Source organism: Stigmatopora nigra, chromosome 5 (assembly GCF_051989575.1).
Source record: "Stigmatopora nigra isolate UIUO_SnigA chromosome 5, RoL_Snig_1.1, whole genome shotgun sequence".
NCBI classification, from domain to species: domain Eukaryota; kingdom Metazoa; phylum Chordata; class Actinopteri; order Syngnathiformes; family Syngnathidae; genus Stigmatopora; species Stigmatopora nigra.
In genome coordinates, this window is record NC_135512.1 from 12,929,890 (window position 1) to 12,947,427 (window position 17,538).

Genomic DNA, 17,538 nt, shown 5'->3' on the forward strand with positions numbered 1-17,538 from the left:
CGAGGTGATAGACAACCATTCCCACCCAGGGAGAATTTAGAGTGTCCAATTAGCCTTCCACGCACGTATTTTGGAATGTGGGTGAAAACCGGAATACCCTGAGAAAACCCATGAAGGCCTGGGGAGAATATGCAAACTCCACACAGAGCCGAAATGAGGAAGACAAGTTTGGTTTCACAAAAACACTTGGTATTTTTTAAAAAACATTTTCCCGTACAAAAGTTGTTATACGGCACAATTTTAAATTATTTAAAAAAAAACATAAAATACAGGAAAAGGGTATAAGTTGACAGGTGTGTTATCATCACATTTGTATTTCAAAATGAGAAGTTAATGTTCAAAACAAAACACGAGAATGGGCTCCTATAAAAATAATATATGATACAAGATTATCATACCACATTTAATGACCGAGCTAAAAAAATAAATACATTTAAAAAAAAAAGAAAAACATTATAAAAGTCCTTTCACAAAACGTTGAAAAAAATCATTTCAGAAAGCGGTAAAAATCATCTTTGTAGTTAGTTAACAAGCTTCTTGTTTAGAACCGAAAGTGAATGTTGCGCTAATGAAAAAATATCTTTTGAAAAATGGGTGTTTAACAAATAAAAGTTTGAGTTTACACACTTAAAGAAGGGGAAATAATTCAATCACTCGTCTATTAGGATCTGTAAAAAAATTTTTTTAAAAAAAATTCAACTCTACGCTTCACGGTTTGGACAAACGTAGAGAATCTTAATATACACCCACACACTCTCTCTCTCACGCACCCATTAATCACACTTTATAAGGATTATAGATAAGGAAAATAATTTAGCAAATAAAAGAAAATATTGTTCAGCACTTTTGAGAAAATCGATTTATTGAACAACTTCGTGTCCTCAGCACTATTGTATAATGCTGCTGTAAATATGTAGGTAATGGAAAAAAAGTGCCTATTTACTTCCATGAATCTTCGGACAATTGTGGGCAAAATGAATGTCCAAAGGTCGGGCTGATCTCGCAGCTGCATTTTCTCATTATAACAAATACCTGAAAATGCAGTACAGTATTTATCAACATTGGAAATAAAAGACCACTGTCTCAATCAATTAAATGCTCCTTTTCCTGAATCCACTTAATGAGTTGGTCACTGTTTTTAATTAAGAGCTATAAAAATCCCCTATAACCATTTTTTCTCTCTAATTTTTGCAGTGTTGAATTTTATTCCCTTAATTATCATTCTATCAATCCCTATATTTGTGTCCAGTCTGCTCTTTTTTGCCTTCTTTAATTTGTTATTGAGTTAAGTTAGGTAAAATAACATTAGTTTTAATTCTTGTTTTACAAGCCTCCACCATCCCAGAAAATTCATCATTTTTATGGTCTTTTCTTGGCTTGTCTTAATTTCACCCCCCAGAAATTTGTCATTATCCCAATGAGTTTCATTTTCTACCAAGGTTTGGCCAACATGTATTTAATATTTGGTCAAAAATCCTCCCTGAAGTGTAAACAGATGTGATATGAAACATCCCTGTTATACAAATGGCCAGGTGGATGTTTTTTTTTGTTTTATTTTCCTCAGTTTTTTTACAGAGAATAATCAACGCTATAATAATTATGCTGTAATATTCTTTCATCTGTCAAACCAAGCTGCTTTGGATGCAGAATGCTATGCTTTGCACAGAACTTTTGGGATATCTTGTTGAATCATCTCATCATTGTACAACCCTTTTAACATTTTCATTCCCCGTTATATTTTCTTCATGTTTTGTGCTCCTTGAGTTATACATTCAAATATTACACATTCAGAAGTCACTTAGCTTTCAAAGTCTTAAATAGCCACCCCAAATTAAGGCCCGACAAAAGAAATTGCAGGCATCATAACCTTATTTGCAATCATACTAAGTTTGCCCCTAATTCCAATGATTGTCCAGTTTTACAAACCTTACAAGCAATAGTACATTACAACAAATGTGGATATACTAATAAGTCAACATTGCGTAAAAAGTAGCCAAAAGGGTAGAAAATGAGCACAAAAGAATCCCTGACAATCGTCAAATTGATTTTGCCATCAAGAAGTCCATTAATTCAGGCTTTCTAAGCAATGAAACATGGTTGCGCATATTGGCTCAATAGACGGCATCAATATTGTCCAAAACTTTGCCCATTCCTCACGAGTTTAATTTCTTGTCCGGCATTCGCAACAAAGTTCATTGTGCTGCTTTGCTTAGTTCTGTGTCTTATGTGGGCTAATGTTGATAAGTTAAATTTTATCAGGGGTAAAGTTGGAAGCCCTTTGACTATTAATCTTTGCCAGTCTGAGCAAGTATGCCTCTGCTTTGCCAAAATCAATATCATTTCATAAAATCATTATTGAAAGCCAAACAAACATCATTCTTGAGTTTCCAATGACAAAAAGAGAACAGTTGCCAACTATGAATGGACTAATTAGATAGATAATGGGTACGTAGGTAGTAGGGATTGACCGATATGGGTTTTTCAAGACCGATATTGATGATTAATAGTAAAAGGTGGACAATAACTGATATTTGGAGCAGTTATTCATTTGCAGTAAAAGGGTAAAAATTGGTGTATTGTGTACTTTGTATTGTGTGTTTATGTACTACACGCAAAGGGCGGGTCCCACCTGCTTTGGCGACAAAGCCTCTCCACTTTCGATCCAAAATCGAGTGTTTTTATCGATTTTTAGCTCTGCAGGACAGTCTCTATTGTCTCCTCTCATCTCATTTTATTATCTGAATGGCTTTATTCTCATTGAAAAAAGTTTGAAGGGAATTTAGAGTGTCCAATCAGCCTACCATGTATATTTTTGGAATGTGGGAGGAGACCAGAGCACCCGGAGGAGATCCACGCAGGTCCAGGAAAATTATACAAACTCCACACAGGTGAATGTGACCTGGATTTGAACCCAGGACCGCACAGCTGTGAGGCCAATGCACTAACCACTCATTCCACCGGGTTTCACTCTCTGTTGTACTATGAAAAAGCAGATAATTATTGGTCTTGCTCGTTTGCACGTACTGGAAAAGTTGTAAAAGGCTACCCTCAAACTTGCCATCCATGCCTGGATGAATCATTTTTTTGAAGAAGGTGAAACTGAAACCAACACTTGATCTTCACCTGGACATGAAGCACCAAATGAAGTAACGGAAGCCGGGTCCCTCTGCTTGTTAGATGGAAAATGGAGCCATAGAATGTGCCAAACTTAGTAATGGGTTGTTTTTGAGAATGCACTTGGATATCCAAAATCGAGGGTTTTTATCAATTCATAGCTACATACAGCCATTGACCTGGAAAAAGATAGGCTTAAAATGTTTGTGTCTTAATGGTGCTTTAAATACATGAATGCATTTATGTCTAAAAGTTTCGCATGTACCAAAAAAAAAATACCGCAGAATTGCACTTTTTGACCATAAAGATGCAATTCCCAGTTAGAAAAATCAACAGTTGCAACAGCGGTTCTGTTTCAAGACAGTTTTTTGACTCCTAATTAGAATATATTTTTTAAATGGCTAGAACATTTGTTCTTAACTTTGTTGGAGTCACCGAATCCCACCAGTTACATATGGGCTTTCACCGAAAGATCTATAAATTCCTTGCAGTACTCATTGGCCAAGCAATGTCACGTGATCATCTGCAGGCAGTAATAGTCATGTTGGGCATGTTATCGATGTGTCTAGACCTCCGTGGCAGGGGCTCCACCGAACCCTTAGGGTTAGATCGAACCCAGGTTAAGAACCACTGGGCTAGAATAACTGTAGTACATACATGTATAATATTAAGTTAGAGTAAAAAAGGAATAATGCCTTAATGTATTTGGTCGAAAGAACCAACCTAAACATATCTGTATTGAAAAGCCCTAATAAACAAAGTATGTTAAGCATAATGTGAATGAATGTATTTATATTGAATTCTATCAGCCAAAGGCTGAGTGGAATATGAGAAACATTATTTTCAATTTGTAACCTTAGTCTTTGGGTCCATTTATGCAAAAATGCAGGATTATAAAACCAAGATCAATCATTTCAGGGTCACATACTAACCCTATGAGAAGGGTAAAATGCACAATGCATCTCAACCCCATTTCAGTGGCAGTACCAGAATTAACAGATTGCCATACATCTGTTCACAAGAGCAATCCCCCTTTTCGGGAATGGAGCTCGAGGTGTAATGAACACAGATGGAGTTTTGCTGCCGCAGGGAGTGCCCAAAGAGAAGAGTGGTGGCTCGGAGTAGGAACACAGTGAAAAACAAGTCGCTGCGACCTGTGTTGCTTAGAGAGGCACTAGTATACTAGCTTTTACTTTTAAATGTATAGTATTGTGGTTTACAGTATCTCATTAATATTTTTCCCTAACAACATGCATACCAACAACTGATAATTAGAGCTTTTTGTCACCTTTTAATGTGTTCTTAAAAGACTAATTTAACAAATATTCCGTGACGTGACTTAATTTTATGTTGATTTAATATGAATGATTCCCACTTGGTCCATTCGTTAAAAGTTGGTGCTCGACGTATCAATCACGATTTACTAGTCGATCAGATGACAATAGGATTTGACCCCTTTTGATTAAAACAACAAGCATTGGTTCTTTTCGGGTCGTTTAAGGGAAGAAGAGGGGGAAACTGCTTAACGCTACTTTCAGTTTGCCTGTGGTGGTTATTCTAAACAGCTCCATAATAATTTTTTAACTGATTCAATCAAATTTTTGGTTGTTGATTTCGGCCACCTACAGAATGGTTGGTTGACCAGTTGTCAACACTCGTCCACCTGCCCGTTATATTTGCACTTGTTTGCGTCAAACATTTGGAGTTTTGGTAACTTATCAAAGTTTACAATGTGGATACTTTAATGTTAAATCCTGGCGCATGTTTTTCATGTTGACAGACACATTTGCATCTAAGCAACACAACACACCCTTTTTGTGTGTGTGTCTATAAATAATACTTGTCTGAGCACGTGCCAAACTGTGGTAACACTTCAATGAGTAAACAATTAGCTGTGAATGAAATATTTGATCTAAATTTGGAACATAGCCCTGATGTAGTAGAAATATTGAATCTGAAGAAACCAGAGGTTGCCTCATTCTGAAGACAATATTCAATTGGATGCAAACTGAGAAAATAAATGACTAATTTTCAAACCAATCTCCCGCTGTTATTGTAACTTTATTGTATATAGTTTGTTTTCCACAATTCCCTGCATCTTTAAGAGCCATTATATACTGTACAGAAGACCAAATTCCCATCCCTTTTTTAATCTCAAATATCCTCTTAAGTGTTGCAGACTTCAAGTGGGATACTGTACTAGTCATACACTTCAGTTGTCCAACTTTTCTATTTTCCACTAATCAGCTATATATATTTGAAAACATATTGAAATTTCCTGATGGTCTGTCCTCACGGCATGTTCTGTCTGAGCTTGTGTGGGTTTTCTTTGGGTATTCCGGTTTCCTCCCACATTCCAAAGACATGCAGGTGCCTAGGTATGAGTGTGAGCGTGAATGGTTGTCCATCTTCTTGTGCCCTGTGATTGGCTGGCCACTAATTCAGGGTGTCTCCCACCTGGTGCCTGAAGTCAGCTGTGATAGGCTCCAGCACCCCCACTCCCCCAACCTTTGTGATGATAAACAGTTAAGAAAAAGAATGAAGAGTTCTAGCCAAATGTTGTAGAGTCCGCTTTCATTCACTGGCACAGAATTTGTCTTAAATTTACAAGTACAAAAAGAAGAAAGAATAAAAAATTGCTGGATGAATAGGGTCGGCTGCATCCAAAATAGTAATTATCAAAAATATATAAATTAAGTAAAAAGAATTGAAATTATTATTATTAATATTACATTTTTTTAATGCACTGCCACTGTGTAAATAGAATATGTCAGAGACGTATAGTGTAGTCAGAAACTGAGCCACATGCTCTACTTCCCAATCGAGAAGTCGCTTCGGTACAGAGGTCGATCCACCGCCCGTGTCCCCTCCCATCCGCGTCCCGTGCCGCCTCGCTCTGCCACTCCTGCAGCAGACCGGGGGAAGTCCGGGGAAGGGCTAGTACAGACCGGCAGATGCAATCTAGTGCGTGTAGACAGAAACCGGAGGGGGCTTCAAGCAGAGTCGCACGCGGCTGTCTGCCAATTCAATAGGCTGTACAGACTCAACCTGGATTCCAGATAAAAAGGACGCTCCGATCATCGCAAAGAACGGAAGAACGCTATGCATCGGCTGAGAACAATGTAAGTAGAATGCCTTTTTTTCTTTCATTTTTTCTCTTTAGCAACTTTATTTGAAGTTTATTTCCTTAATTATTATGAATAAATTAGGATTGTCTTTATAGCTGAAATGTATTGCATGAAATGTTCATTAAATTCAATTGTTTGTGTAAGGTAACAACACCTCCCCACAAAATATTTAAAGGTATTTCATTATTTTTCCTACTGCTGTATTTCATTTGTATGGTCCTGTTTGTTTTCATTCACATCGAGGAAGTGAAACCTGGTGACTGCGGCCTAACCTTTGCACCCATGGGATGGCCCATATTTATAAAATGCACAAATGCAAATAATAGAGCTACTGTTTCACTGCTAGATATCAATTTCCCTATATATTAGAAATTCTACAGTAGTAGTCATCATTTTGAGTTAAACAGACAAGATTCCCTCCCATGAGCCTTAATGCCACTTTATTCATATACAGATCAATCACTCATCTACTGCCACATCTTGAATTGCCCAAGTCATGACGGTAAATAAAATCAAACAAAGTAAACAAATTAAATTTAAACATCATAAGATATAGTCAAAGACATAAAAGCAAACCAGACTGTGAGCAGCAGTAATTGTCCTCATTAGTGAGGAGTCTCTGGTGAAACATATTTGAAAGAACTGAGGAAAAACAGTTCTGAAGATATCCAGTGTGCAGTAGCTAACATCTTATGGGTGATTCATGTGTTTATGTTTGTGACATCGGTGACCGACACCGGGTGCAACAGAGACAACGGCTGAATGTTAAATATCTCTAAGAGAGGTGTGTTTTTTCCTAGTCAGCAAAAAATGAAAGTCTGTTCAGTACTGCCAATTACAACTTGAAATATCACACTCATTCAACTTGCCCATTACAATTAAGCATAATAAGTTTCATGTAATAGTCAGTTGAGTAATACAATCTAATATTTCAATACAAACACAAGTGGTCGTGCATTATCCTATTGTGAGGACATTTGTGTGCATCATTTTGGGAATATTCTGAAGGGAAAATCTGAAAAGTCAGAGTGGAGGCGGAGCAAATAGAGCCAACCCAGGAGAAGAAAGGTATCAAAATGTCAAACAAAATTAAAATTAAGTTTAGTGTTAGGTTAGATTAAATTTATTTTTGAGTGTCTGCATCGTAATCCAAGTTTATTTAAATTTGTTTTGCGAAATCCATCTGATTTTAATACTATTAAAACATTTTAGTACTAGCAAACCACTAGTTATTTGTTACTTTGTTAATAGATGGCAAATTAGAACGAATACAAATGTTTTTCCAATCCAATATCCTGTTTTTGGTGTTTTTTTCGAAGGGTTGGAACGAATTAATTTGTTTTTCGTTCATTCCTATTGGGAATGTTCATTTCAGTTACGAGTAAATCGAGCTCAGTCCCGAGGTACCACTGTATTATGGTACCGCACGTCATCATACTTATTTTTAGCTCCTCCCCTCGGGCCCCGCCCTATGCCCAGAAACCCCTTTTATTTACTTGGCAACATTTGGGGACTGAAAATGTGAACACCTGAAAAAATCCTCTCAAAATGACAACCTTGACAATGCTCTACCCTGCCATCGCCATCGAAACAGTTGACAATGCAAAATTGAGTTTTGGGTCTCATCAAACTCCAGAACAGTAGGAGGCGACATTGCTACAAGATTTATTTTCCAGTGAATTGAGGGGTATGCTGATGATGTTAATATACATGACCAGTTAATGAAAGCAACATGTCTTAATGCACCAATCATCTACATGGCCTAAGTGTGGTGAACACTATAAATCAGTTGAATCCACGATTGACTACACTCATTACAGAGTCATTTAGAGAAGGAGAATTCAGCAAATCCATTAAATTTCTGGTGCATTGGAGACTAGGCAGTGTAAAAGACCAATGATGAGACCTGCAAGTATTTCCCTATTGGAGGTTTTAATGTAGTTTTGCATTTCCGTGTGCAAGCAGATTTTCCCACATAAAACGGTTATGTGAATGTGGAATTAAAATAACAGCGCCATGCCACTTTCACATCTTGCTTGAGATCACGTATATATCATGTCAAGGTGGCCTGGGAATTTTTTTTATCTGAGCTTTGCTTCATCCGTTCATGCAAAAAGGTTTAGTCAGGACCGAAAAATGAATTTACATTAATCAAATTACTTTAACACTGGGATAGTGGTTTATACCGGACGGGGAACAGGAATTCAACACAAACTCTTGTCAAGAGAAATGCAAGCCAGTGACTCTTCATAAAGTATAAAGTAGAGAAGTGAGTACACACTAAGAGTTTGTCACAAAATGTAAAAAAAGACCTGAGATTTTTTTTTTGTTCATGAGATGTATCGCCTCAGTGTGAGGAGAAAATGTCACTTCAATACTCAGGGTTAATAAGAACAGACAAGAAACCACTCAGATGAATTTCTATTGTTCCTTTTGTTTGTTCTTCTTTATTTCAATTAGGATATGCTGAATATTACAGCAGTACCCACATTGTGAAACTGAGAAAATTGCAATATATAGTATACAAAAACGGTAGCATTTTTCCCAGGGGAGATATAGGTGCAAGCGTGTTAAAAAGTGATTTGATTAGTACTTGAATTTAGCAGCTGTGCATGACCAACTAAAGTAAGCAGCTGTCCACAGGGTTTCACAGCCACCCCTCCATCATTGGGACTAAGGGGATTCAAACTAGGTGCTTTATGTGAGTTATTGAATTAATGTCCTCACACCATTGAAAGTGTGGATTGGAGATTGACTAACAGAGCCAGAATTGCTTTTGAGCTTAGCTGTTTCATTGCTCTTACTGGAGCAAAAGCCCTGCTTCCTGCTAAACATCTTTAGTATTTGGTACATTTTACAAATTGGTTGTTTTTAAGTATTTTCAATGTCCCAAAATCAGCCTTACACAGAAAAAAGACCCTTTGTATATTTTTGCAAGACCCAAATGATGGACACAAACTACAGAGACAGCAAACCTGAGCACCAAAAAATAAGTCACCTTAGTTGCAATGAAGATATCCAACGATATACCAAATCATAATTTCCAGTGAAAAACCAAACTAAATCCAACTAAAACACAAGCAAACTATTGTTTCAGATAAAACTAAAATAATTATCAAAGAAAAATGGATACAGCTCTAACTTCTTTTAGCTGTTAATTATCTCAATTAAGGGTATAAATGACTAAACAGTCCTGTCTCAATTATATATGTGGTCAATGAATATTTTACATGGAGGTCTAGTTTATAGACTTTCATTTTTTAGACGTGTCCTGTTCAGCTGCTTAGACGGGGAATCTGAGTGTCTTTATAGGCCGAACATTTTTGATGCACCACGTGTTGTTTATTTTGTGAATACAGCTGGACAGGAAAAGGTTTGTGGGGGAGACCGGAAAAAAGAACAGAGGAAATAGTGATGAAAAAGAATCATTTTATATAGCGTATGCTACCTAATGTTGAGTAAGCAGTAGCATTCTTGTCTATACGACTACTCTTACTGAAGGGACACCATGTGGCAAGAGGATACCTAGTAACTTAAAGACAAGAAGAGAAAGGCTAGGTCAGATAAGAATGTGATCGGGTAAGTTGAGCTGCAGGGGCAATAATATGGGTACAGCCAAGACTATAATATGCAGTTCAACACCAAGAGATCCACTGTCCACACTTAGAGCCATTTTTAATGTCACATGATTGGTGAATCTCCGATGACTGGGTGACTGTATACGTTTAGTGGTCCAAAAGATATACAATTTTATATAGATTTTTGAGAATGCCATTTTGACTGTTCTTATAGACCAGACAGTTTTAATGTGTCAGATGAGAGGTAGATCTACTCCCATTGTTTTATTTATTGGGAGAAAACCATAGACATGAAGAGGTTTTGTGGGTACAGAGAAAAAGGAAGCACAGACAAAAGGAGAAGATTGTTTTAACTGAAACTTAAAAAAGAAGAACCAATATTTAGAGCAAGAGTGTCAGACTCAGGTTAGTTCGCGGGCCACTTTAACTTCAACTTGATTTCACGTGGGCTAGACCCTTTTAGATATAATATTTAGATTTTTGTTTTTATTGGATTAAAAGAACTGGATTAAAAGTCATGAATATTCAGGTTTTTTTTTAGATCTAAGACAATGTTTATTTAAGCTTTTTTTAAATATATATTTAGATTTTACAAAATTATTTTTGAACTAAAAACACAGGAAAAAATTGATTAAAAATTACTATTATTGATTTACAAGGGGGAAAATCAGGAAATCTAATATACATCTACAGTTTTCATTTTAATATTATCCTAAAACAGAAAGTCGGCACTTATGATTTTCTTTCCCTGGCCACACAAAATGATGCGGCGGGCCAGATTTGGCCCCCGGGCCACCACTTTGACACATGATTTATGGCATGTTCTGTCGGATCAGATGACCACTCACTGTTGTGCTTAGATCAACAAATCTTTAAAAAGTGCGGAATTACACGTGAGGACCTGCTAGGCTGTTCTTAGCTTTATGTGTTATGTTTCCATGTTCCTTGTTGTCATTAGTGGGTTAAACATTGTCACGCTGGTATAATGCCAATGTTATTTACATAGCTGATGTGGCTATTGCAGCAGAGACTTCAGTGGAAGCTCAAGTCAAATCAAGGTTCATTGCTGTAACTCTTGGGTGGAATGAGACAAAAGAAGAGTCCCTTTAAAAGGCACAGGAGTCTCTCCTTGGAGATCCATAACCCCTAAGCAGGTAGACATGACAAAGACAAAGTCAAGGAGATTAAGAGTACTTTTGGTGCAACAATGGTCATAGTTGAAGGAAAAATGGAAGGGTGTAGAAAGTGGGTGGTTAAGCACCCAAAATAAATGGGCCTTAGGTTTTGTGGAGGTCTTAGTTGGTTAAGATGATTGGGGTGGCACAAATAACAATAAATATATAAATAAATAAATAATAGGCTAAATAAAATCATTTTATAGAGGCCACTGAGTATATAGGAGCATGAACTAGGCTGGATTTGTGTAAGGTCTTCACATTATTAATTGTCTTTATGACGTCCCTGTGTGGTTGTTCAATTTGATATGGACATGAGGCATGCTGATGCCACACGACTTTGTCAACATGTAGGAAATCTTCATGTTTGTAAATGTCTGAAAATGACAGCCCATTAACCCATGAATGATATCACAGAGCAGGGGTCGGGAACCTTTTTGACACAGAGAGCCATAAACAATTAATACTTTCTAATGTTATTTCTTGACGGCCATTCTCGGAATTGAAATGTAAAAATACATGAAAATGTGTGATTTTTCCCCCCGTCATTTCACCACTTTTAAAGTATAAAGAGTCTGAATTTTTTTGACAACATTGTTATGCTGTTGCTAATGAATCAGTCTCATTGCCATTTCAATCTTCAAAAATCCACTACCCTTCTATGTCCCACAAGCCTTCTACCGAATTCTTGTGACACCTGCCATCAGTGCCCATCACATTGAAGACATGGAGCCCACCCTGATCCCTTCCTTCCTGCATGGATGTCAGGAGAATCACTGCCTAGTTAGAGAATAGGGCGCTGCAAGAATGACTATAAAACGGGTAGGTAAAAAGGAGGAGTGTATTCCTTTGACATAAAGTAACTCATCAAATGCATACCCCTCAACTATTACTACGTTTCCCCCAAACTAGGCCCATAACCACACAGCAGGGGATTCTCCTTTGATATGCTTTATTGTTTTCTTGATTCTGCAACAATATCATGGATGTGAAGGAATATTTGGAATTTGACAGCATCCTTAATGTGGCTCTACATGTATTTGAGTGAAGCCTTATTTGATGGCTTTACAAAATGACACCCAAAGATACAGCAACATTAAATTACTGCTACATTTTAACCTACTATTCTAAAGACTGATCATCTAATTAGCATATTGCCAAGCAACCAATCTCGAAAGAACAAAGTATCAACACAAGATGAGACAGTAAAAACAGGTAAAATGAATTCAGTGCCAAGATAACAGAAGGGGAATACCGTAGTCCCAAAGCATCCCAGGTAATTGGAGTAGAACATGACCCCCCCCCCCCCCCCCCCCACACACACACACACATACACCCACACACACACACACACATTTTCTGGTGACCTTGCAAAGCTGTGCACTTCCAAGAGGCAGGCACTGAGAGATAAAGATTGGGATTTATGTTTGAGGTTTATGATTATGCTTTAAGGTTTTCATCATAACTCTTAAATCATTTGCATAACAAAGGATGTTTGGACTGTCCGTCTGTTATCACTCATTTCTCAGCCTGCATGTTCCCATCACAATAAAGAAACCCATTTTGTGCAGTTCTCTTCAATAGCATCAGTTTTAAATGAAATGTGGCATTGAAAAGTGTGCAATTCTTACTCCTTGATGAGTAACTTATTATTTTCCAAGGAGTTTCACACCATTAAATTTGTAGTGATTTAACATTAAACTTGCTTGCTTCTTGTCTCGCTGTGATACTTTTAGAATGCTAATGTGATACAATTTTTCAATAGATTGTCCAAGAATGATTGTCTCAGTTTGATACAATTCTCATCTTTTATTCCTAACCATTTAATCGCTTGCTCTTATTGCCTTTCTCTTGCCTGCACTACTCCCAAAACGTAGATATTAGATTGTTTTATCCAATAGTATTTTAGCTTCCAATCTATTCTACTCAGGAATCAGTATTAGAAGATATTAGCAATGGGACTGTTTCATCAACAAACCTGATTATATTTTTTATTCTAGTCCTGGTTGTCATCAGCATTTTTATTTCTAATTTGTTGTTTAGAAACCTGTTCAATCATTGATGGTGATTTTCACGGTCAAACAAATGGACAAAGATCTACATGTATATTTAATGGATAATGAGTATGAATAATTTTTTAATAAATCTTTTTTGTCCCATTAATTGATGCATATTGAGCCCGAGCTGCTCCAGGTAATTTACGTATCGTATTACACACTATACTGTGTTTTGTATTTTATTGGTCGTTTCTATATATGCGACAAGATCATAGTAGTTTTATGTGATCAAATATGTCTCTGTTGATGGTTCCATACTGTAAGCACATTTAATACTGAACTCCCTTATTGGTCCCAATCAAGCTCAAGCTTCCAAAACATGCCTAACTGACTGTTCTGTTTTTGTGGTGCTACTTAACACTGTGCTCTCTCCAGCTTGGATGAATTAGTGACTAAGCTTTGAAACCAAAGAATATGAAGATTAACAGACTGAAGAGAATTTTCCTGTTTGCTTTTTGAATCAAACCTCTTACAGGTGACTAAGCACTCCTACTGGCTCAAATTAATGTCTATTGTTTGGGACAACTATAAAATAGTGGTATTATACATTTGCCTTGTTGAGTGGATTATTTTTTGGTCTTCAAAGGCATGCACATGCCTATCCCAGCTGACTTCAGGTGAAAGACAGACTAGTAGTACACCCTAGAGTGGTCGCCAGTCAGCCGTGGCACACAGAAAGACAGCCAACCATTCACAAATAGAATTTTTTTTCTTACTAAATTTACAACAGGTCCAACACTATCCTTCAGCTTACTGTCCGTCACAGCATTTGAAAGGCTTTTAAAATCAGTATATTAGCAATGAATACCATATTTTACGACTGGTACCTTGACATACGAGTGCCCCGACATACGAGCAGATAAAGACAACACCTCTGTCACTCTCTCTCCCTTCCGCAAAATCTGTCTTATTTAAGTATCCTATTAAACACATTTCAGTACTATTAAACCACTAGTTATTTGTTACTTTGATAATAGATGGTGAATTAGAACAAATAAAAATGTTTTTCAGAGGGTTGGAATGAATTAATTTTTTTTATTCATTTCTATGGGAAACGTTCGTTTGAGTTACGAGAAAATTGACATACGAGCTCTGTTCTGGAATGCATTCAGCTCGTATCTCGAGGTACCACTGTAATTCACACCTTTTGTCTGCTTATTTCCTAAGTCACCGTTCACAAGGTGAACACTACGTCCATTAGTATCAATTCCTAAATAAATCTTTATATCAGAGAATCCAATTTAAATATTTTTAAATCATTTTGCCTACTGCACTAAAACATGATCTCAGTCATAAATATATAGTTATGTCCGTTAAGATACAGATTTTTGCTGAATAGGGTTTTCCCTCATTGAATGCGGGGACTTGTTTAAGTTCTGTCAGCTTGTGTTGGGATGCTCGGTCTTGTGCCACACAATGCTGACTTTGATAAAAAAATGAAGCTGCTGACAGGTTTTTAAAGACAACCTGCTGACAGCTTTTTCCTTGAGGATATTATTTAGCATGTGTGTTTGCTGTATAAATTTACATGCGGGTATGTGATAGTGCCTGTGATGAGGTTTGAAGCCATGGAAGATCAAATACACATAGGCAACATCACAATTGAAAGAAAAGTGCATTCCAAAGAACTACAAATTGTGGCTAAAATGCTGTCACAAAAATACAAAATACTATAATAATCAATTAACCGATGACCATAACGCTGTTCAAGCCAGCACAGAAAATTACAGCGGTTCTCAAATACATATACATGACATTCAGTTAGGCTATTTGGTGGCTGTGAATAGCATATGGACTTTGACTATGTCACAAGTATGTGTGAGCTGAAATAAATACTGTTGCTGCCTCATATCCAAGAAAAAAATGGTCTACTATTAGAAAATATTTTCAGACGTTCATTTGTCAAGCAAGGCTGGGCAACACTTGACGTGAGGGTAACATTTTTTTCAACCTGAATACAGTATAAGTAAAGGATTTTGCTGCCAGCATTACCCACAACAAAAATGCACAAATATCTGAGAAAAATTGGGTGTGAAATTTCTGCAACAATGGTTTGGAGAGGTGTATGAGTACCAACTAAGGTGGAAACTTATAATAAGATATGTTTGCATAAAAAGGACAAATGGTGGAAGGAATGGGAACCCAGTAAACCATTATAATATATTATTACGGTGTCCAAACATCTGGCTTGAGGAGTCAAAGTCAAATTTAAAGTAAAATCAGTGCCTGGAATGGGCCATGGAGTGCAAAGTAAACTTCAGCCTGTGGTGTTTTAGCCAATAGAAGTTGTAACAACATCTCCTGTTTAGAGTGAAAGAGCAGCAAAGTTTCAAAACAAGAGAGGCAGAGAAAGAAATTGTCACATTGCCATTGGAAATCCAGTTTAAAAATGATCATTTCATTTGAAATTTAGGGTTAGAAGCAATGCTTCCTTTATGTAATTTCTTTATGCATGTTGTATTTTCAGAATCTGCAAAAAATCGATGTAAGTCAGTGTAACAGAAAGATCACACTGTTAGCTGAAGCTGCAGTACCAAACGCTCATTATAATAGAGATAATGAGACCTAAAATGTTGTTTATAATGAGCCACAATAACATTTGGAATGTGGCTTGAAACCATGTGTGCATTGAAAGTTAATTAGGTGTATTTTGAACACATCTGCATTGCAGTTCTTACTAAAATGCAACGTGTCAAAAAATGATATCAACGTATTGCTAAAAGTAAAACGAAATACATTCAACTCTTTAATTCATATTTCAACAGTTTACACAGACAAGCTCATTTGCCTTTTCTTCCAGGGTTGGTCTCCTCCTGCCTGTTCCAAATTTACATTTCTACAAGCAAGAAGGTGAATGCCGATCCAATCTTTCCTCCAACTTGGACTAAGTGTCCCGAATTGACTGGTAATTGAATTTGGTGGATGAAGCAATAATACACAGGCAAGTGCTTTTATACACACAGCACGCTGCATCCTTTTCCCATGGTGAAGCCTCTCAAATTACCTTGGAGACCTCCGGGTTAACATCCAAAGTGACCCTCTGCTAAACCTCCACGGAATTGTCGCGAGCTATGAGTGAAGGTGACACAGCTTGAAAGGATTTTTAAGTGGATTCTTTTTTTCTCATTGTTGGTGGCTGCTTTATTCATCAGGCTGGGAGTGGCAGCAGAATGCCTGAACTGGACTATATTCCCCCCCTGAGGGGACCTGGCGACCCTGAAATGGGCCTCCACGGTCCCGCTGACCCAATTCAGATTCAGCACGGCATCCTAGAGGAACAAGTGGAGTTGTGGTGGTTCAGAGAACCCGCAAAGTCTCTACTGTGCTACTCCATCGCCGTATTTCTCATCTTGGGCTGTGGGCTGGGAGGAGTCGGCCTCCTTTCTACCACCACCAGTGTTTCAAGCGAATGGCGGCTAGGTGCGGGTACAGCCCTTTGCTTGCTGGCCTTGGGGGTTCTGCTCAAACAGCTGCTCAGCTCAGCCGTGCAAGACATGAACTGCATTCGAAGCCGGCAGCAAATTAACTTGCTCAAAAGCGGGGGATTATCTGATTTCCTTGTGGTTTTGATTGCTGGGGTGTCTTTACTCATTTGCGGAGGGGTTCTACTGCATCTAGCCCTGGTGAACCATATGCCCAAACCAGGCCAAGCACTTAATGATATGTACATCTCTGGGGTGGTGCTGCTGACGGGAGGAGGGGCTGCAGTTCTGGGTGTTGGAATTTACTCTCTTGTGGTTATCTTACTTGAAAGGACGCGAAATGGACGAAGGTATGTGGACAGGATTTTCAACATCTTTACAATCTCGGGACGTATGGACCACCGAGCTCAGAGAGAAACTACCTCCAGCCTGGCTAACCTCATATGACAGTAAAATGGACTATTGCCACCCACAGTTGGGATGCAGCTGCTAATTTCTGTACATTTTACCCGACTTCCAATGCTTTGGGGACAAAAATTACATAAAGATGCCACATGATTGATAAGCTAACATTTTTTTTTACCATGAGGATGAGCATATCAGTAAAAATGGAGAGGAAATGTGAATACAATGAGAGTCCTACAGTACTTTAAGCACATGTAACAAATTTAAATGCTCATATTGCTGCATCTAAAAGGTAAAATTAGTGCATTCATTAAGAACAAACTCTGCCCTTAGAATTTTATTGCACATCGACTCAACTAAAATCAACTAAAGTCAGCATTTAAGGATTTTCAGTCAATGGCACACAAGCTCATGCCGTCCTATAATTGATAGTTTATCATAGTAAACAGTATGCATAGCTTATGAATTTAAATTTGACTCACAACTTTAGAACTTCTGAAATGATGTGCTGAATTGAAAAAAAGGTCTTTTCTACGTTATGAATTTTACAACAATATTCGCTTTGTTCTAGTTGTGAGCACATTTGCACAAGGTTTGGGTTCAAAACACAGCATTACCCTTCCTTTGGAGCTTTTGCTTATTTTCCAACTCTCCTGGTA

At 37.5% G+C, this 17,538-nt stretch overlaps 1 protein-coding gene across 5 annotated transcripts; it reads left to right on the top strand.

Moving 5' to 3' along the window:
- The first annotated feature begins 5,923 nt into the window (after window positions 1-5,923).
- Window positions 5,924-17,263, top strand: tmem125a (transmembrane protein 125a). Of its 5 annotated transcripts, XM_077717167.1 has the most exons (4): window positions 5,924-6,236; window positions 15,853-15,902; window positions 16,016-16,133; window positions 16,205-17,263. In XM_077717167.1, exon 4 carries the CDS (start codon window positions 16,223-16,225, stop codon window positions 16,919-16,921), a length of 699 nt encoding a protein of 232 aa, XP_077573293.1. In that variant the 5' UTR covers window positions 5,924-6,236; window positions 15,853-15,902; window positions 16,016-16,133; window positions 16,205-16,222; the 3' UTR covers window positions 16,922-17,263. The 5 variants fall into 5 exon arrangements, with proteins under 5 accessions (XP_077573293.1, XP_077573288.1, XP_077573292.1 ...); XM_077717162.1 differs by having other exon boundaries at window positions 15,853-16,133; XM_077717166.1 differs by having other exon boundaries at window positions 5,925-6,236; window positions 16,016-17,263.
- The last annotated feature ends 275 nt before the right edge of the window (window positions 17,264-17,538 follow it).